Below are 21591 nucleotides of genomic sequence, written 5' to 3' on the forward strand. Positions count from 1 at the left end.
ATACAGATTCTATAACACCTTTTTGGAATATAAGTTCACACTACACTGCTATTAATTGGGATCATCCTGATCAAGAATTGGGTTTTTCTGAGTTGCATTCGTCACAATCATGGGTACAAGGAGATGCATTATATGTTGGACAACTATTTGACTCTAAAGAGGAGGTAAAAATGGCAATAAAACATTATGCAATGAAGAAACATCAAACATTTTTTGTAGTTGAGTCAAAAGCATCAACTCATTTTGTCAAGTGTGTGAATCATAATTCTGGATGTCCTTGGAAAGTAAGAGCATTGCTACCCAAAAATTCAAATAAGTGAAAAATTACCAGATGGGGTGGTATGCATATCTGCGTAAATACTATGATTTCTCAAGACCACAAAAAGTTAGATTTAAATTTTATTTGTTCATGCATTATTGGTACGTGAAACTCAATTGAGATTATATTTATTTGTCTATTTAAAATGATTTTGATATGATCATTAGCTGAGACGTATTGTTTAATGTTATTGACAGGTATGGTCAAAGAAGAACCTTCTGTTTTCGTTTCATTAATCCAAGAGAGAATAAGTGGCCAATTTGAGTATTCAGTTTCATACAAAAAAGCATGGAAAGCAAAGCAAAAAGTAATTGTAACAATATTTGGTGATTGGGACGAATCTTATGCAACATTACCAAGATGGTTAAAATACATGCAATTACATGTTCCAGGGTCAGTTTAGAAAATTGAGACCAATGATTATGTGAGAGGTAATGTAATGGATAATAGATTCAGAGTCTTTCATTGATTATTTTGGTCGTTTAGGCAATGTCGTGAAGCCTTCAAGTTTTGCAAGCCTATAATATAGGTAGACGGTACCTTTTTGTATGGTAAGTATAAGCAAACATTGCTAATTACTACAACTCAAGATGGCAATAACAGTGTGCTTCCTATAGCATTTGCCATTGTTGAAGGAGAAACATTATCAGCATGGAAATGGTTCTTAGCCATGTTTCAAATGATCAAATTTGAATCTAAAGTATGGTAGATCCTTTGTCCCCTTCCTAAAATTTTGAAATCCTAACCACCTATAAAAACATAAAAATCAGTATCACTGTTTAACATAAAATACTATTGTGTAAATATTGAATGAAAAAATTAAGGTTATAGGCATATCGTGCACCATAAGGTAGATCATTCCGTGTGTAAGGGGGATCACACAGAGATAGAAATGGGAACCTATCCCACTCCCACAGCATCACAAGTGGAGTCAATCCTCCCCGATCAATATTCGTGGACATGCATAACTCTCTATATAGGAATACTAACGCTGCACCGCCCCAACTATATTGCCAAGTTATCTCCAAATCCTCAAGTAAGGGAAGGTACCTAACTGGGACCATGCTACTAGAATGATCAGCTAACATAAATCTACCAATTAAGTCTCAAAATATAAGCTCTAGCAAAGTGGGTTAGCTGAATAGAATTTTGATTGTGCAACCCAACATGGGGAAAATGGTCATCCAACCAAGTAAGTTTCAAGTTGCTCCCCATAAATGCAGAACTAGGTGGTCTAATTCCCAATAAATCTTCAACGATTTGTCCCCTGTCACCTCCTGTAGGGGCAATAACTGGTCTTCCATCAATACGAAGACCCATCTGAATAGCAATATCTTGAAGAGTAATAGTACACTCTCCAGGAGGCATGTGAAAGGTATAGGTCTCTGGCTTCCATCTTTCTACCAACGCTGTAATCAATTGGCAGTCAATAGGAATACTAGCCAACTGTGCTACTCCAGCAAATCCTACTACTGTCAAATGAGGAATAATCTCTACTGGCACTCCCTCCATGCCAGCATGTACGAAATGACCTCTTCTCACTCTCAATATTGGGTGTTCACGACCATTCCAAATATGCTCTGAAACGTGAATAGACTGATATCGCAGTAATGAACCATCCTCGGAGCCGAGATTTAACATCCTACTACGAGACAAAGATGATGCCATCTGAAATTTATATAAACAAGTAAACTATAAACTTTAAATCTACAATATAAGTAACAAAATTTAATAAAAATAATTTTATTTTATTATTAAACAATTTGTACCTTAAAATATACTATATTAAACTAAATTTACCTACAATTAGTACATTTACAACATATGTTCCAATAATAGCTTACAACAAAATTTATATTTTCAAAATATCATTATAGAAAATTTAACCGATAAATTCTTACTAATGTATTTAAATCTTTTTTCACTTGAATAAAATTACAAATTTATTATTATTCATTAAAATCATATAAATAACTACAAACTTTTTAAAATATTTAAATGTCTAAATTAATAATTAATCTAATATTTTTTATTTTCAGTCATTTATATTTTAAAATAATATTTTCAATAAAATGTTAATTAAAATTCTATATATTCATCTTTTTTCACTTAATTCCTTATTCTTTTACTCTAAATTTTTTCTCAAATTAAACCAATTTATAATTAAGTAATGAATAACTATATTTTTATCTTTCACAATTTTAAATTATTTACTATTTCTTAATTATGTGACATAATATTTGTTAAAATATTATTACAAATTTAACAAGTGCAGATTTTTAATAATATAAATTTATTAATTATACTATATTTCATTCTTGTTATTTCAATTTTATTTTGTTATAATTATTTTTACATTTTATTAACCTTATAATAATAATCACACATAATTCTTCCTTGTATATTTATCTAATTTAATTCTTTTATATTTGTCAATTAATTTATATTTATATATTTTTCTAATTTTATTATTTTGTTATTTTAACATAATAATAATAATATCATTATCATTTTTACTTTTAAATACAGTTTTCTATATAAATAACAATAAAATTATATATTTTAATTTAAATATTTTTCTATTTTTCTATTTACCTATTTATCTATTTTTGTATTTTTCTATTTTCCTATTTTTTACATACATAAAATTAGTATATAAATTTTTGCTAACCTTTGAGCTGAGAATCTGGACCACCCTGGATCACGCTGGACCACACCCAAAGTCTCTTTCGTAGGTTGCAATCTTCCTGAAATGGAAACAAAAAAACATATGCAATAAATTATATTTTCTTCAAACAAATATTCATATTTCTATCTAATATACAAAACGATCTTTTATTCTTACCTTTCAAAGTTTTAAAAATGTCAAAATCGTTTGCCCCTTCTTCTGCGTTTTTGTTTTGCCAAAACTTTTAAAATTTTACAGTTGCACAATGAAGAAGATGAACAGCACAGCAGAAGCGGGAGAGATGAAGGGGCGAGCGGCGTTACTCCTGCAAGATTGCCACGTGGATCAATGGGCGTGTGTCAGCCCTGAACATGTCGACACTGGTGTCGTCAAACACAGTTCTGACATTAAAGTCAGATCTAAACTGCGACACACTAGAGAACTTCTACGTGTTTAGTTCGCAGCCGTAGATCAGTGTTATAAAAATTTGTCCGTTAAAATTTTTTACACTATTAATTAAAAAAAAAATTCTTGTGTCGGCCGTGTATCTTCCGACATTGCTTCCACCTGTCATTCCCCACCCTAGACACAGAATTTGTTATGAAAGAGCTTCATATGGAGAATTTATTTCTCCATTAACCTTATACAGGAAAAAAAAAACCCTTTATGGGCTGAACAGCCGCAAAATCAATTGGGCCTGAGAATCAACTGGTCAACGGCAAGTTCGACTATCTGATGGGTAATAGATTAGAGTGAATTCTCACTCACTCACTCGCCCTTGCTTGGATAGTTTTGGCATTTCAAATGCGTAAGCAACGGCGTCCCTTCAAAACTTGCCACGTTGGCAGGCGCAAATTAATGTGCTGTTACTGTACGCACACAAGCCAGGGCAAAGCTATGGGGCGCCCCCTGGAAGACGGAGGGAAATTTCGAGAAAGAAGAGAAAGGGTTTTAGATTCCCTTCGTTTCTGGCGATAAAGCAAAAGAAGACGCAATGGAAAGTGGGGGAATTAGCACTGAGAAAAATGCAATTCGAATTGATAATCCATTTACTCTTAAAGTTGGTCAAGTTTTCACCGGTTTTGGTATCGGATGTGGAGTAGGTATCGGCGTTGGACGCCCTTTGAATCTGGGTACTTTATCTTTCTCTCCTATTACATTGAACCTTTATATCTAATTTTATTGTCATTTTAATCGAGGTGATGTTGATTATTGGTTCAGACTTAAGAATCTTAGTGAATATTTGTTTAATTCTTTAAACTTTTTGAATAATGCTTATTGATTTCATGTAGGTGCTATACCTGTGTTGAATCAAGTAATGAGTGCTACCAGGGGTGCAACCGATGCATTTTCTGGTGTTAGCAGGCATGTCAATACTTCTGTAAGGCATAATTCATCATTTTCTTATTTAAATAAAATGTTGTTATTACCGTTTGTTTTTTTATTTTTTCGTTGATTTTAATGAAATATTTGTTTCTCATATTTTATACAGTTGAGGAAGTTGGGAGCTAAGAATATTGAAGTAGGGATTGGATGTGGAGTTGGTTTTGGTCATGGGTTTGGAGTTGGTAGGTAATATCTGTTCAACATATTTATCAATTATTTGCCAAATGGTTTAATCTTTCACTTTTCTGTGACTTTTATGTCATTGCATTTTAGTTAGATATAGCTCTTTGCCAGATTGATATTATGTTGGGGGTTATATGGATTCCCTTGTTTAGGCTTTTCATTGGATAATCATGTCATTTGTTCCAATTTTTCTTGTTTGAGTCATAATGTTCTTTTATTTTAGTTAGATATAGCTTCTAGTTACATAGGGATATTTTGAACTATCGGTCTATATATTGTGCCACTGTTGGCAATGTGTTTTGCATTTATGCCTTCCTAAACATTTTAGTTCATTTGTTAGGGAACTGACATTTTGACGTTTCAACATTTTAATGGTAAAAAAATCTTGGAAATGCTCTGAGGAGGCACCTTTCGAGTGTTTGCATTTCATGAAATTGACTTCCAAACCATCTCTATGTGGGGCAATAATTGAATGACAATTCATAAAGTGGCTATGCCTCACTGCACGCTGCCATTCAACTGTGATATATTATGCAGTGCACAAGAGATAGAATTATGTTTAACAAACTAAATTGTTAATTTATACCTTACCATGCACTATACACTAAAGAATAAAAACAAATGGAAGCAGATGTTGCTGAACATTGCCACAACTTGCCTAGTCCTCAGGATTCAGTAGACTCAAATGCTGATCCTGCATGACACTTAGTTATCATCTGTATATTCTTGGTCATATTCTCTTTGTTACGTGATCTGGGTGGGTTCACTTTGATTATTTCAGTTGACAAAGACTATGTTTTATGCATTTGCTTCAGTTGATAGCTGAATTTTTATGTTTTTTTTATGCCAGGCCTTGCTGTGAAACCGGGGGTTCTGAATCAAATTCAATCTTGTATTGTAGTATGTGAAATTTTCTCTTTTCTTTCAAAGGGTTTTGTCTTCTGTTTTTCCCCTTTTATGTATCTTATGTTTAAAATATTGAATTTTCAAGGGAGCGACAACAAAGATGATGACAAAGCTTGGACTTAGTCCCAGTTTACCCTTTAGTCAGGGTGCATTTCCACCATCCTTGCAAAGTGCAGTGAGCACAGCCAATACAAACCAAATTTCTGCTGGAAGTATGATGCAGGTGGCAACTAAATCAGCTGATCAATTATCTCCAGGTCTGGCAGGCTCTCAACCTATGCAAATTGGTTTAGATTTTGCAAATACTCCATTAAGAGGCTCCGCAGTTGGCTCTACATTTAACAGTCGAACTGAGAAGGTTATTAGCAACTTTCTGCAAAATCCTCTGTTGCAGGGGGAAGAAGGAGGACTCAATGAAGCAGTATGTATTCATTTTCATAAATGACAATTAGATGCAATGCCTTTTCTTCTATTCTTTAACGCCCATTGATTTGATTTTTGATGACCTCTGGTAAACTTTTTAAAATACCTTGTAACTAGAATTTTTACATATATGTTATGCCTTCAGACAAATGAAAGAATTTGCATTCTGTATTTGTACTGACTGTTATGTCATTAGGATTTTCATAACTATAATCTTCTCAGAAGAATTCTTCCTGCTTATGACATTATTTTCATAACTATAGTGTCTCTTTTTATAGTTTTTTCCAGAGTTAATCGAATATTATATGAAATTCTGACTCTAAGATGCATTTTAGGCTGGGCGCTTGCAGTCAGAAAACAAAATACTTCATATGGTAATTTTTATATAGTTAGTTTATCAATCTTATTACTACGGTAAACTTATACTTTCTGTTGAACCTTCAATGATACATTCACTTCGTTTATGATTTAACTATTTGTTTAATGTTTATGGATTTAGGTTTTGAAACACCAGCAAATCATTGAAGAACTTGTGGAGGAAAATGAGAAACTTCGACAGATACTAGTGGAGGATCTGAAAATACCATCTAGCAAACTTCAAGCTAGTTCTTCATGTAGAATTAGAAATAGGGTGCCATGTACTGATTGTTTTGAGTGCCGAAGAAAACAGAGAAAAAAATAGTAAGTTACGAATAATAATAATAATAAATTCACAGGTGCTTCCCTCTTCTCGTTGTCGTGGTTCTCTCTCTGCTAGTCTGTTTAAGTCTTGGGTCATCATGGATAACGAATTTCCGGAGTATAAATACAAGTTCACGTGGTCTGTCATATTAAATCGAATTAGCATTATATGACTTATACTTTAGAATGAAATTCAATTTTAAGAGTTAGGACACAAGGGAATGAAATGAAATTAGTATTATTTTATTATTTGAATATTTTATAATACAAGGGAATTTTTAAAAAGTTGTTTCATCCTATGTACTCAAATTGAAAGGCTTTAATGGAATAAATAGATTGAATTCAAAATAATCAAACTTGGATTCATTTTATTTTATTCAAGCAATGCTTAAAAACAATATTTATTTAAAGTAAATTAAAGAGTGATAATCTCTTCTAAAGAGGTATGCCTCATTGTAGTTTCCTTTTTTCCATTCCACTTCAATGAAAAATTTCCCCAGTTTACTTTTAATTTGCATTTTATATAAATTGAAAAAATGCCGTTCGTTCGGCACTTAAAGAAATAGTGATGGTTATGTTGAAATTTATGCTTGCATATCTCAATGAACAAAACTCGGTTTTGATGGTAATAAACCAATCCAATCAAGCTGCAAGATATTTTTGTTTTGTCATTACGAACCAAAGTTAGGAGGAAGTAAGAGACTTTATTTTTCTTTGTATTATCTCCCTTTAGATGCCTTGTAAAATCCCTTAAATATGCTCAATCATTGGAGGCCAAGAGATTCTCAGCACGAGTGGAATCTTCCATAAACGTGGCAGGTGCGAGTTTAAGTGCTGAGTGAAAGATGGAGGGTGATTTCTAGAAATGAGAGAGACAGAGAAAGAATCCATTGACAGGGGAATGCGATGCAATGCAATGCAACGCAATAGAGAAGTGAGAATCCATTTACTTTAAAGGCGGGTAAAGTACATTCAGGTTTTCGAATCTCTTCTCTCGTTATATTATTTACGTACTTTCTCTCTTTGGAACATACATAGAAATACAATGGACTTGAGTCGCTTCTTCAAGCCCAAAACTGCCAACTCTCCAACTCAAACTTCTCAAAAACCAAGTATTTCTTATTATTTGTTTCTTCTATTTTCAAATACTCATCTACTATTTTTCATTCTCCATTTTTACCCATTAAATGATTCATTCTCCTTCATATAGCTCATAGCGGTTTCTATTTTAGACATTTTATGTATTAATTAAATTTGAGAATGGTTGACTTTTACGATGGTTATTTAAAAAAAATTATATTTAAGGTATTTTTTAATTGATTGATAATATAAAATTTTTACATTAACTCTCTGTCAAAGTTAAATTCAAATATATTTGTCAAGTTCTTAATTTTTTTTTTCAGTCGGTGTTTATTTATGCGTTTGTTTCATGTAGGTGCATTACCGAAGTCGAATCAAGTAGTGAGCGCCACCAAGGGTGTGACCGATGCATTTTCTGGGGTTACCAAACATGTCAGTAATTCGGTAAGACAAAATTCATCATTTTCCAATTTGAGTATGCTGTCATTGCCATGTTGCTCCTTTTCTTTTTCTTTTTTCTGTTGCTTTTAGTGAAATATTCGTTTCTCATATTTTATACAGTTTAAGAACTTGGGAGCTTTGAATATTCAAGCGGGCATTGGTTATGGAATTGGTTTTGGTCATGGTTTTGGACTTGGTATGCCATATGTATAATTTTCAATTCTTAGTCAAATAATTTAATGCTTCACCTTTTTGTGACTTTTATGTCATCAGGGTTTTGTTCATTCAATTCTTAGTCATATGTATATTGCATGATATGGATTCTTTGTTATGTCTTGACATTGGATAGTAATGTCATTGCTTTCCCTTTCATAATTTTTCTTTTTTGGGTTTGTCCTGGTAACTGTATATACTAAATAGGGTGTTTTTAAACTATCAGTCTATCACTCTATCCCTTGTGCTGCTATTGGTAATGTTTTTAACTTTTGCCCCTTCTGAAAAACTAAGATCATTTGTTCCTATTTGTGCCCATAATGATCCATTATGGAACCTGGCTATTGACATTTCAACATGTTTTATGATCAGAAAATCTTGGGAATGCTCCTAGGAGGCAGCTTTCAACTGTTTGTTGATTCTATAGCTGTCCTATATCATGTATATACATATACGTTGGTTATGCTGTGGATTGTTTGAAATTGACTTCCAAACCACCTTCATGTGTGACTACAATTAAATTACTATCCATAAAGCGTGCGTAAGGGTTATGGTTCACTGCATGCTGTTAGTGCCATCCAGTTATGATATATTATGCAATGCATAAGAGAAAATAATTATATTCAACTAACTAAATTTTAAACTTTGTTATAATTTACATGTTCTTGGCCATATTCTCTTTGTCAGTTAACTAAAACTACGTTTTACATTTTCTTCAGTTGATGGCTAAGTTTTTATTTATTTACTATGGCAGGCCTGTCTATGAGATCAGGGGTATGGAGTCAAATTCAATCTCGTATAGCAGTATGTGAAATTCCTCTCATCTCAATATTATTGTATTCTATTTTCTATCTTTTATATATCTCACATTAAAATCTTGAATTTGCTAGGTAACAATGACAAATATGATGATGAAGTTTGGACTCTTTCGCAGTTTACCCTTTAGTCAGGGTGCATTGCCAGCATCCTTAAAGAGTGCTCAAAGCAAAGTCACTACCGATCAAATTTCTGCTGAAAGCATAATGCAATTGGCAACTAAATCAGCAGATCAAATTTCTTCAGGAAGCGTGATGCAGTTGGCAACTAAATCAGCCAGCCACATATCTGAAGGTCTGGTAGGTTCTCAACCTACGAAGATTGATTTGGCTTTTCAAAATAAAGCATTAAAAAGTGGCCAAACTGAGAAGGTTATTAGCAACTTACCGCAAAATCCATCATTGAAGGGAGAAGGAGGACTTGATGAAGCAGTATGCACTCATTTCATTAATGCCCATTGATTTTATTCTTATTGATTTTTTAGTAAACTTATTAAAATGCCTTATAAGCTAGAATTTTCGGATACTCTTTATGCTTCACGCAAGTGGATGAATTAATGGAATTTACATTGTGTGTTTAATAAGGCTGTTGAAAGAAGAGATATATACTGTATGAGACATTTGTGTCTCAGAATATTTCTATTCCTGGGTTGATTCTAGCTCTTCTTGTGGTTACAAGAGAGGTCCAAAACATTGTGTGGAGATTAGGCAGGGAGGCTAAAGATGAGGCAAAGCAGGCTTGGTGAAATCAAGTAGCCTTTAAGGACTCATTTATTGGATATAATATGATACACAATGATAAAATATGAGAGTTAAATATAGACATGAAAAACTCTTATCTTATTTACATTTTATACATATTAAAATAAAAAATTAAATATATTATGTTATTTTATCTTATCTACTTTTAGTAGAGTTCATTTTATATATAAAATTTAGACAAGAGAGAAAGATAACACAAGGTTATCTTGTTAGATTCCACAAATCAGAAATAAAATATTATATGATAGAATAAATCTTAATTGGTGATATTTCTTACGACGAGCGCAACACTCGTGTTTAGCTGCCAACGTTGAGTTTGGAATCCTGAGCAGACTACTGGTGATAAGCTGGAGGAAGGTGAGAATGACATCAAGTCATCATGCCCCTTATGCCTTGGGCGACACACGTGCTACAATGGCCAGGAGAAAGGATCGCGATCCTGTGAGGGTGAGCTAACTCCAAAAACCCGTCTTCATTTCAGATTGTAGGCTGCAACTCGCCTACATGAAGCCGGAATCGCTAGTCAGTTATACGATGGTGAATTCGTTACCGGGCCTTGTACACACCGCCCGTCACACTATGGGAGCTGGCCATGCCTGAAGTTATTACCTTAATCGCAAGGAGAGGGATGCCGAAGGTAGGGCTGGTGATTGGAGTGAAGTAGTAACAAGGTAGTCGTATTGGAAGGTGCGGCTAGATCACCTCCTTTTCAGGGAGAGCTAATGCTTGTTGGGTAGTTTGGTTTGACACTGTTTCACACCCAAAAAAAAGGGAGTTATGTCTGAGTAAAATTTGGAGATGGAAGTCTTCTTTCGTTTCTTGACGGTGAAGTAAAACTAAACTCATGAGCTTATTATCCTAGGTCAGAACAAGTTGATAGGAGCTCCTTTTTTTTCACCCCCATGTCGCCCCCGTTTGACATTGCTTCACACCCAAAAAGAAGCGAGTTATGTCTGAGTAAAATTTGGAGATTGAAGTCTTTTTTCGTTTCTTGACGGTAAAGTAAAACTAAACTCATGAGCTTATTATCCTAGGTCGGAACAAGTTGATAGGAGCTCCTTTTTTTTCACCCCCATGTCGCCACATAGGGGCAACATGGGGGTGAAAAAAAAAAGGAAAGAAAGGGATGGGGTTTCTCTCGCTTTTGGCATAGCAGGCCCCAGCGGGAGGCCCACACGTGGGCTAGCTCAGTGGTAGAGCGCGCCCCTGATAATTGCGTCATTGTACCTCAACTGTGAGGGCTCTCAGCCACATGGATAGTTCAACGTGCTCATCGATGTGGATCATCCAAGGCACATTAGCATGGGCTGTTCGCCAATTAAAGCTGTACGTGAGCTGGGTTCAGACCATCATGAGACAGTTCGGTCCATATCCGGTGTGGGTGTTAAAGCATTGAGAGGACCTTTCCCTAGTACAAAAGGACCAGGAAGGACGCACCTTTGGTGTGCCAGTTATCGTGCCCACGGTAAACGCTGCTAGCCAAGTGTGAAGCGGATAATTGCTGAAAGCATCTAAGTAGTAAGTCCACCCCAAGATGAGTGTTCTCCTATTCTGACTTCCCCAAAGCCTCCGGTAGCACAGCCGAGACAGCGATGGGTTCTCTGCCCTTGTGGGGATGAAGCGAAAGAAGTTTTGAGAATACAAGAAAAGGTCATAGCGAGACGATTCGTTTCTCATTAACGATATGTGTCAAGTAAAAGTGCAGTGATGTATGTAGCTGAGGCATCCTAACAGACTGGTAGACTTGAACATTGTTCCTACATGATCCGATCAATTCGATCATACACTCGTCGTCTATTTTTATTGTTCAACTCTTTGACAACATGAAAGAACCAAAAGCTCTATCCCTTCTTTATCTATCCAAGGGATGGAAGGGCAAAGGCCTTTGGTGTCCCCTTCAGTCGAGAAAAAAAAAATCTGGGACATATCACCCAAATAATTAGTCAAGTACTAGATGTAGCTTTTCCCCCAGGGAAGATGCCTAATATTTACAACGCTTTGGTAGTTAAAGGTCGAGATACTGTTGGTCAACAAATTAACATGACTTGTGAAGTACAACAATTATTAGGAAATAATCAAGTTAGAGTTGTAGCTATAAGTGCTACAGATGGTCTAATGAGAGGAATGGAAGTGATTGACATGAGAGCTCCTCTAAGTGTTCTAGTCGGCGGAGCAACTCTAGGACGAATTTTCAACGTACTTGGAGAGCCTATTGATAATTTGGGTCCTGTAGATACTCGCACAACATCTCCTATTCATAGATTTGCACCTGCCTTTATACAATTGGATACAAAATTATCCATTTTTGAAACAAGAATAAAAGTAGTAGATCTTTTAACCCCTTATCGCCGTGGAGGAAAAATAGAACTTTTTGGTGGAGGAAAAATAGAACTTTTTGGTGGAGCTGGTGTAGGTAAAACGGTACTCATTATGGAATTGATCAATAACATTGCCAAAGCTCATGGAGGTGTATCCATATTTGGCGAAGTAGGTGAGTGTACTCGTGAGGGAAATGATCTTTACATGGAAATGAAAGAATTCGGAGTAATTAATGAACAAAATATTGCAGAATCAAAAGTAGCTCTAGTATACGGTCAAATGAACGAACTGCTCGAAGCTCGTATGAGAGTTGGTTTAACTGCCCTAACTATGGCGGAATATTTTTGAGATGTCAATGAGCAAGACGTACTTCTATTTATTGACAATATCTTCCGCTTCGTCCAAGTAGGATCTAAAGTATCTGCCTTATTGGGTCGAATGCCTTCTGGTGTGAGCCACCGATTCAGGTACAAGATACTATAATTACCGCCTGGATAATTAGACATCCAACTCGTAATCGTAACGACCCAATTGCAAGAGCGGAGCTCTACCAACTGAGCTATATCCCTCGAGTCAAGTGGAGTATGCATGAAGGAGTCAAGTCAGTCTTCTATTCTTTTCCTTGGCGCAGCTCGGCCATCTTGGACTTGAACCAGAGACCTCGCCCGTGAAATAAATCATCGCATCTACGGTCCAACCGATTGGGAAAGAATCAATAGATTCCTTTTTAGGAGTGATTCATCCTTCCCGAACACAGCATACAAATATCCGTTGTACTGCGCTCTCCAAGTGTGCTTGTTCCCCCTTCTTCCTTACCGGGGAGCCGGCAACCGAAGCCCCGGTGAACGACGGCCGTAACTATAACGGTCCTCAGCTAGTGATGCTTTCAGCTACTGGACTCTCGCCATCTAGGGTGCAGCAATCCACTGCTATGCCTAGCAGCACGACGCTTGTATAGCTCTCCCACAACCCCGTTTTCAAGGTTTAGGCTGCTCCCATTTCGCTCGCCGCTACTACGGGAATTGCTTTTGCTTACTTTTCCTCTGGCTACTAAGATGTTTCAGTTCGCCATGTTGTCTCTTGCTTGCCCGTGGATTCAGCAGCAGTTCGAAAGGTTGACCTATATCGAAAATCCCCAGATCTACGCTTATTTTCAACTCCCCGAAGCATTTCGTCGCTCATTACGCCCCTCCTCGTCTCTGGGTGCCTAGGTATCCACCATAAGCCTTTCCTTGTTTAAACCTCACCCGTCACTTTAAGGCTATGTCATCCTAAGGTGCTGTTAGATGGAAGGATCTTATCAACGTCCATGAATGATAAATCATAGCATAGATCAAATTGTCAGATCGAAAAAAATTAGGTGCTATCATATAGCTTTGTATCAGCTAAGTTCACGAGTTGGAGATAAGCGAACTCGAACCGTTGACATCCGCCACAGGGTAAACCACCGCCTCTCAGATCCCGACTGATTCTACCATAGAGGCATCCCCCTGAACACAACTTACAACTTTTATCATACTGTGCTCTTCAAAGAGCAACTCTTCTCAAAATCTCAAAAGATACTGAGTTGGAATCTCATTCTAACTAAGGATTCTTGTGGTTCTGGAGGATCCAGCTATAGGAGAACCGGGAACGAAGAGTTTTCCCACCCTCCTTTTCTGCCCAACTCTTTGGTCTTAAGAATACTGGTTTTTAAGAATGAGTGATTGCCCTTTTCCAACCTTTACTGTCCAACTTGAGAGCAGATAGCTAATGCATTTCGCTTTTTCAACTCGTAATCGTTCTATTCTCTAGAACATTGAAATATGAAAAAAATAAATAAATAAAGATACAAAGTCAAATAGTCTTCTTCACAATATACATACTATAATTGACTAGTATTACGATATAAAAAGAATTTCCTAAATCCTAAATATAGTAGAAAAAGATTAGAAAGAAGTAAGGGCCTTTTCATAATTTTTTTATTATATTCTAAAGAATAATAGAATTATATAAATTATCAACAAAAATTTCGTTATTTTCACAAACTTAATATGTTGATAAATTCGAAGGCCTAAAGATTCATTTCGAATAATTGAACCTTCTCAAATTGTTTCTTCTTAAGAACTAAACAGATTTGTGCCAAAATAATGAATGTCAAGAAGAACAAGAGACCCTGAACACGTAACGGATCTTGAAGTACTATTTCTGCATCTTCTTGACCAAATCCATCCACATTAGGATTACTCGTTAATGGTTGATCAAGTTTAATAAATTCATCTTCTAAAATAAAAAGTTCTGCTCCTGAAAGTATAATATCAATCACTTCACATCCATCTGATGTATCTACTATAGTTATTTCATATCCTCCTTTTTCTTTTCGTATGATTCTTTTTATTATACCTGCCGTTGTAGTATTATAAACATTATTATTACTCTTCCTCTTGTCTAGATAAATCTAATCCCTTCCCTTATTCTTGCTTATATATATAGGATATTTTAAAGTCCTGTGTAGAGAGTGTACTTGTAATCTAGAGGGTAAAATTATTATTTTCTTAATCAATAAGCACATGAATGATATAATATTAATTTTCTATATTATTCCCTCATTTCCTCTTTCTGTGAGTTTATTCTAAGATACTCAAATATTGTATGAAAATCTGATTCTAAGATACCTTGTAGGCTGGACGCTTGCAGCCGGAGGACAAAATACTTCAGACGGTAACTTTTTATTTTGTATAACTAGTGTTGTTTTTTTAGCTAACATGTCCCGTCATAATTGATAGCATATCGCTTTTTATAATATAAATGCAGATATATTCTCAACATTATTATATACTTTTTGTTGAACTTTTTTGATCATTTCAATTATTATTATTATTATGTGTGGCTTTAGGTTTTGAAACAGCGGCTACTCATTGAAGAACTTGTGGAGGAAAATGAAAGGCTTCAGCAGATACTACAAGTGAAGGATCAGAAAACACCGTCGAGCAAACTTCAAGCAAGTTTTTCTTCAGGTACAATTAAAAAGAGGTTACCGTACATGTACGGATTGTTTTGAGTTCCCTAGAACACAGCTCATTAACTAATACTGACACCTTTTTATCAATTTTATATTGGTGAATTAATTTTACGTGAATCTCGCTAAATAATTGTGTCCATTCTATTTAGTGGAATTCACATAAAATTCATATAACAATACAGAATGTGTTGTTGAAATTCTTCTAAAAATTATGAAAAATTCATTGAAATTCTAGCATGCCAAATGGTCTCCTTGTCACTGAAATACCCCTTTATTTTGGGTCTCCTCTGCTAGTGAGTCTAAGGTTGTGTTTGGTGTGATTTATTTGATGTATAAAAATTGCTTTAAAGTTAATTTTAAAATTAGAATTTTGGGTTGAAAGTTAATGTTATTTGGTAATTTATAATTTTTAAGTTAAATAATTTTGGTTAGTATGTCCTTCAAGCTTGAGATTTGAAGTTAAAAAAAAAAAAAGGAAAGAAGTCAAAAGTCCCAAAATTCATTTTAAAAAAATAATTTTTTTATAATTTTGTTTGACAAAAACAAAAATAAAAAATAAACTGGTCAGTGACACACTATCCAAGATGAATTATGAATTACTGGAGATACTATGAATACAATTTCACCTAGCCGGTTGACTCAGTTAAATAAAATTGACTTAAGATGACAAGCTTTCAAGAATTATCATGATAGATTTTTTATCCACTCCCAAGAAAAAACAAGAAATAATTTAGCAAAGTTGAATTAACTGAATAGTTTTTGTTGGGTTTTATTTCTTCAGGGATTTTAATATTAAAATACTTGATCTGATAATTAGATTTGTTTGGTTTGTAGATTCCAATCCTCAGAAATTGCCTCCATCTGAAGTTCAGGAAAAGACTACCGGTGGTTCTAGGCCTCCCGGTGATAATGCTGACGGTATGCGCTAAAATTAAGAGCACATTAAAAATAAAATTTGTTTGATAACATAAGTTTTATTTTCATTTTTTAAAAATATTTTAAAATATAATTTTTAAAAATTAAAAAACAAAATAGAAACAAAGAAACCTCTCTCCAAACTTTTTCACTTAGCATACATGAAAGTCCCTTATTTTAGTTTTTTTTTACTTCATTATTTTTAAAAAAAATTTGAGTACAATTATTTTTTTCACTTTTCCTTTCCTTTTAAAAAGGTGACAGACTAAACACAATTTTAAAAGCGTTTAAAAAAGTTTTTTTTTATAATAATGTCCAAAAAATAAAGCTGTTGAAGTTAAATAGATGAATTTTTACTAAAAAGTTAAAAGAAAAGGCTAGACCAAAAATACTATTCAGTTTGACCCAAATTTACTCTTCAAAGAAAAAAGAAGTTAAAAAATATCACTTTTACTGACATGGATCTACGACTACTTTAAGGTTATTTTAAATGGAAACTTATTTTTAAATTTTTTTATCGTAGTTTTATACTTTTTTATATAGTAAATGATTTTTAATAGCTTTATTTTAATTATTTAAAATTAATCATGAAGACTGTCGTTAATATTTTTTAAAATTTTAATTAATCATTCTCATAATTGACCTTGTTGACCCGATTTAAAGATGACTTCTATAATTGTGTTTGCAGGATCATCGCCAGCTACAAAAGGAGAGGGTGACAATAAAAAAGAGTAAAGCTAGAAGAAAAATCTGACAACGTGACGTGGAATTTCTTTTACCTTGGCAACTAGAATTTTTTTGTATAAACTTTAAGATTAAACCATTATATATTTTTAATAAAATAAATTAATATAAACTCAAATATTATTTTATTATATTATTTTTTAATTACATATGTTATATAAATTAATATAAGGGTTATAAAAGTACACTGAGAAGTTTTATAATTTGAATTCGTTGCGATGGAATCTAGTGCTTTATTTTCTGTGGTACAAAATTGTCCGTTGGTATTTTGATCATAAATAAATAAATTCTATAACTTTAGGCACACACGAATGCCTATGGTGTCTGGGAACCTATATAAATTCTATTGAACAATTACCTAATTTAAATGCTCGGTTTTTAACAGGGAATATTGTATTCCACAAACCCACGTTATGCTTTGTAATTCAATTAACTCTCTCTCTCTCTCTCTCAAAGGTTTGGAGTTGTATTGTAATGTTACTTGATATGTGACTATTATTACGGATGTGTAAATAAATGTCGTTAAAAATTGTATATCCGTTGAATCAACCTTAACAGTGTGTTGGAAATGGGATACTTGTATTCAATTGTGTTCCTACGGTTAACATAGGGCAGGGGAGACGTGTGCACATCACTTTCTGCTTAGGTTGATTTGCCGTAGGAAAGCCCCACCAATATCATCATCCTCTTCATATTCCTCCACCAAAACTTCCTTTAACCCTTTCTTCCACAATCATAAAATTCCAAAGTGCCACCTCCCTCTTCTCCTAAAGCAAAATCACCTTCATCGCATTCTTTCTTCCACTTGTTCCTCTCTCAACAGCTAGCTGTACCAACTAACCTTTTTCTCTCTCCCCCATTCCTCTTCCCACCACCGAATTGACCTTAAGAATGATACCTCATGCACTAGTTCACTATAGCCTTACCTACCCCATTAAGCATCCTCCTTTCTCTTTGCATTACATGCCAATAAGAACATGTTTCAATTAATCACCATTCAACTTCCAAACTCTAAAGCAATAGATTAGAGTTATAGCCAAAAAAAGTTAGATGAATCCCTTATTTCTAGCTACACAGTATCTCTATTAGTCGGAGAACAAGAACAACCAACCAACTTTTTTAAGTTATTAATAATAATTGGAGTATACCACATCTCCTTCAAAATATTTTTAAATCACATTGTCCATTTTTTTACTTTAAAAATTATCATTTTTCATATGTACTATAATCTAGTTTATTTTAATGCAGTCAAGTCTCTTGGAATTGATTTTTTTTTTCTCCTTTTGTGACTGAACCTTTAATCCATACTATTGACTTTAGAAAATGAAATTGATATTGAGTAAAATTGAACACCAAATGCAAATATACTACATAATGCTAAAGGTGATGATCATACGCACACATGAATATTGGTCACCATCCCTAACAAGTCACTAATGAAGTACTGAAGAATCATCCACAAAATATGAAAACACCTAAAAAGGAATTAAAGGGAAAGAAGGTACCCAAATACACATCTAAATAACTAAAGTGGAATCAATAACTCTCTCTATTCAAGCAAGAAGCATTGCAGCACCCATAAAAGATGCTACCATAACGAAGCTGCTTCCACGAACAAACGCGTTGCTTGGGCTTGAAGGAACAAGTGTATCAGATGAGGGTTCTCCGGTGGAGGGTGACGGCGATGGCGCGGATGATGGTGAAGAAGGGGCACTGGCAGGAGCAGAGGGTGAAGGTGGCGGTGATATGGCAGTTGGCCCTGGGCTTGGGGCTGAGCTTGGACCTGGGTTTTGGGCTGAGCTTGGAGAAAGTTGTGGCGGTGAAACAGGGGAGGAGGAAGGTGGAGGAGTGGTGGGGGCCATTTGGGGAGCAGGGGAAGGAGCTTGTGCTGTGGATATTGCGAGCAAATACACGGAAATGGTTAGCACGAGCATGGCACGTGCGAGTGCCATGGGAGAGAAAGAGGGTACAGAGAATGGTATGGTTCTGAAGAGGAACAGAGTGCAGAGCAATTGACTTTGGTTTGGGTGGTTTTATGATTGAATATATAGTCGAAGTAAAGATAAGATAGTTTCTAAGAATCACACTCTGTTTGGGTGAGACACCAAAATGCGCCCATATCTCATGCAATTACGGGTGCGGTTGACACGTTTATAGAAAGTGTAACGTTAAGAGGCATCTTGTGATGTCCAACAATGCCAGAGGAATTGGAATATGTTTATTCAAAATTACTCGGATATGTTCTGTTTTTATTCTCATATTTTTCATATAGAATACTTGTACGTCTACGTGTAAGTTTGTTCCAACAATATCTTATCTTATAGCATTGTTTAAAACTTGATCAGTTTTTATCAAATTGAATCGTTGATTGTGCATGTACTGATCAGATGATTAACTTTATCCATTATTTTCTTATTATCATTTGGGAATTTTTTAAGTTTTAGTATCTGCTTTCTCAAAACAAAAGAAGGGACATGTATCTAATCCGACAACGCAGATTTAACAGTTTTTTTTAAAGAACATAACAAAATAAATACATTCAATATTTATAGAAGGAAGTTCTATTCAGTCATTTTACCGTATAACTTTATAAGTTTTAAAAGATATTTGTTGACTAATTTTATGAAATATCCTTTACAAATTATAAAAGGAAAATACGAAAATAATAACAAACTTACAATAAAGTCAAATATTTATATTTGATATATAAATTATGTAATTAGAAGCGATACATTAAAAGTTCTTAAAAGATATAACAAAGTAAAACAAGTACAAACTTAAAATAAAATATGATGTTTTTCTAATAAAATAAAATAAAATATGTTTAAACATCTTCTTTATTGACATCATGATGAATATGATGATTCTTTTTTATGTGATCTCCTTGATAGACGATGCTGAGTCACTATCAAAATAATTAAATTTTTTAAAAATTTTGTAATATAGAGTTAAATTTAAGTCGATTCATAAAGACACATTTTCGGTCAAATTCAATTTTAGATTTTATTTTAAAGAATGCAAATAAAGTTTTTGAAGTTTTAAAAATTGTAAATTAATTAAATCAAATTACGGATAAAATCAAAGTAAGTAAAAATGAATTAAGAAACCACAATCCACATAATACTAATTGTGTGCAACTCTGACTATCACAGTATTTAAAGATTTAAATTCATGTTTGAACAATCACCCAATTCAATTATTAATTCAATTGAATATCCTAATTGAATAGAGTTACGAATTAAATCAAATAATCATTTAACTTAATTTGCATATATTACCAAATCAGAGCATCAATCAAGTCTTAATTTAAATTCTAACAACAAAAAAGTCAATTACGATCGCAATACAGAATTGATATTAGAGAGAAAAGAAAACAAACTCAGAGCAATTTAGTATAGAACTCAAGTTGAAATTATGGCGTTTGGATTTCACGGATTGAAGGAGAGATTTAGCCTTCCATAAAAACACTTACCCCATGCAAGAATGAAAAAAGAACAAGAGAGTTCGATAGAAAGTAAAAATAAAGATTCTTATTTCTACCAATTCTCAAAATCTTAAAGTGTCTAACCACTTCCAATTCAGAATCTTATTAGTCTATTTGTAGGTTCTGATTAGGATAAATTAAGTGGCCAAAATGTGGGCCTCAATAATATCTAAAAGCTCAAATATAATTATTAAATAACAAGAGTCCAAATGCAATCCCGCAATAATATTCAACAAATCTGCCTCAATTTCAAAAAAAAATAAAATCCAAATCCAACGATTCATATATGCATTTTGAAACCTTGGATGTGTAAAATCCAATGCAACCAGAATCAGCCAAAAATGATATATGTAAAAAAATTTATAGCCAAAAGAGTAGTCAAAAGTCAGAATAACCGAAAATTTAAAATTAAAGCATTTATTTGTAACAAGCCCAATTTATTCAAATAATTAGAAAATGATAAAAACTCTAAAAATAAAGCATATAAAAAGTGTTTATTAATCAAAATAAAACTATAAATATAAACCTAAAATATGTCATATCACTCCTCCCATATCATTGTTTCTGCTTGCCCTTCTTTCACTTGTCCTATTTCATGTCCCATATCTTCTACACCTTGGTTGGCCTTATATGAGAAAGAAAGAGTGTCTTTAGGCCATGAGACACGGGCTACAAAATTTTCTCTGGTAAGTCAAGGAAAAGTTGAAATGTCTCCTCCATGGTGTAGGATGAAGTGGTAGAATAATTCATTTAAGCGTGTCTAGTGTATGTGTGTATAGGCCCAATTGTTGGCCTCCATTTAGTGTTGTATTTGAACGAGTTGATGTGTGATGTGACTTTCCATGAGTGTCATGTTGGGTATGGATGGCGGTGCTGTTGATGGTGGGATGAAGGACCAGATGAGGCATATGGCTGCTTCTATGGATTGGTACAATAGTTGTTAATGAACTAGGCGTTGATGCACTTCTTCAACTTGATACTTGATGTAGAAATGTTGGGTATCTGAACCCTTTGGGCAGCACTTTATCAAGGCTGGAAAGCCCAACAACTTTGTTGCAGCAATAGAAAAGGAGGGGTGAAGATTAAAAACTGGTGAATCTCCTTAGAGATGATAGTTGCAATGTCAATTGTAATCTTTTCCATGATGTTGAAGACGGGATAAATTCAAGGCATAAGCACACATCTAATGCGCGAGTTGTTGGAGCAATGTTTGTAACACCTTAAATTTAATTTTTAATAAATTTAATTTGA

The 21591-nt window shown here is 34.1% G+C and overlaps 3 protein-coding genes across 4 annotated transcripts; 2 read left to right on the top strand and 1 right to left on the bottom strand.

Annotated features, from left to right (window-relative positions):
• Positions 1–1411: 1411 nt before the first annotated feature.
• On the bottom strand, positions 1412–1987 carry LOC113870231 (serine/threonine-protein phosphatase 7 long form homolog). Its single transcript, XM_027506823.1, has one exon. The coding sequence runs from the start codon at positions 1985–1987 to the stop codon at positions 1412–1414; it is 576 nt and encodes a 191-aa protein (XP_027362624.1).
• Positions 1988–3873: 1886 nt separating this feature from the next.
• LOC113869675 lies at positions 3874–6610 on the top strand. Of its 2 annotated transcripts, none has more exons than XM_027506122.1 (7): positions 3874–4120; positions 4280–4368; positions 4480–4555; positions 5407–5456; positions 5548–5883; positions 6221–6259; positions 6385–6610. In XM_027506122.1, exons 1-7 carry the CDS (start codon positions 3982–3984, stop codon positions 6565–6567), a joined length of 912 nt encoding a protein of 303 aa, XP_027361923.1. In that variant the 5' UTR covers positions 3874–3981; the 3' UTR covers positions 6568–6610. The 2 variants fall into 2 exon arrangements, with proteins under 2 accessions (XP_027361923.1, XP_027361924.1); XM_027506123.1 differs by having other exon boundaries at positions 3898–4120; positions 6221–6299; positions 6385–6544.
• Positions 6611–7611: 1001 nt separating this feature from the next.
• Positions 7612–18872, top strand: LOC113870232. Its single transcript, XM_027506824.1, has 9 exons — positions 7612–7678; positions 8002–8090; positions 8208–8283; positions 9055–9104; positions 9191–9547; positions 14858–14896; positions 15072–15208; positions 15979–16115; positions 18415–18872. Exons 1-9 carry the CDS (start codon positions 7612–7614, stop codon positions 18870–18872), a joined length of 1410 nt encoding a protein of 469 aa, XP_027362625.1.
• The last annotated feature ends 2719 nt before the right edge of the window (positions 18873–21591 follow it).

Source organism: Abrus precatorius, unplaced genomic scaffold, assembly GCF_003935025.1.
Source record: "Abrus precatorius isolate BTA unplaced genomic scaffold, Abrus_2018 Scaffold6, whole genome shotgun sequence".
NCBI classification, from domain to species: domain Eukaryota; kingdom Viridiplantae; phylum Streptophyta; class Magnoliopsida; order Fabales; family Fabaceae; genus Abrus; species Abrus precatorius.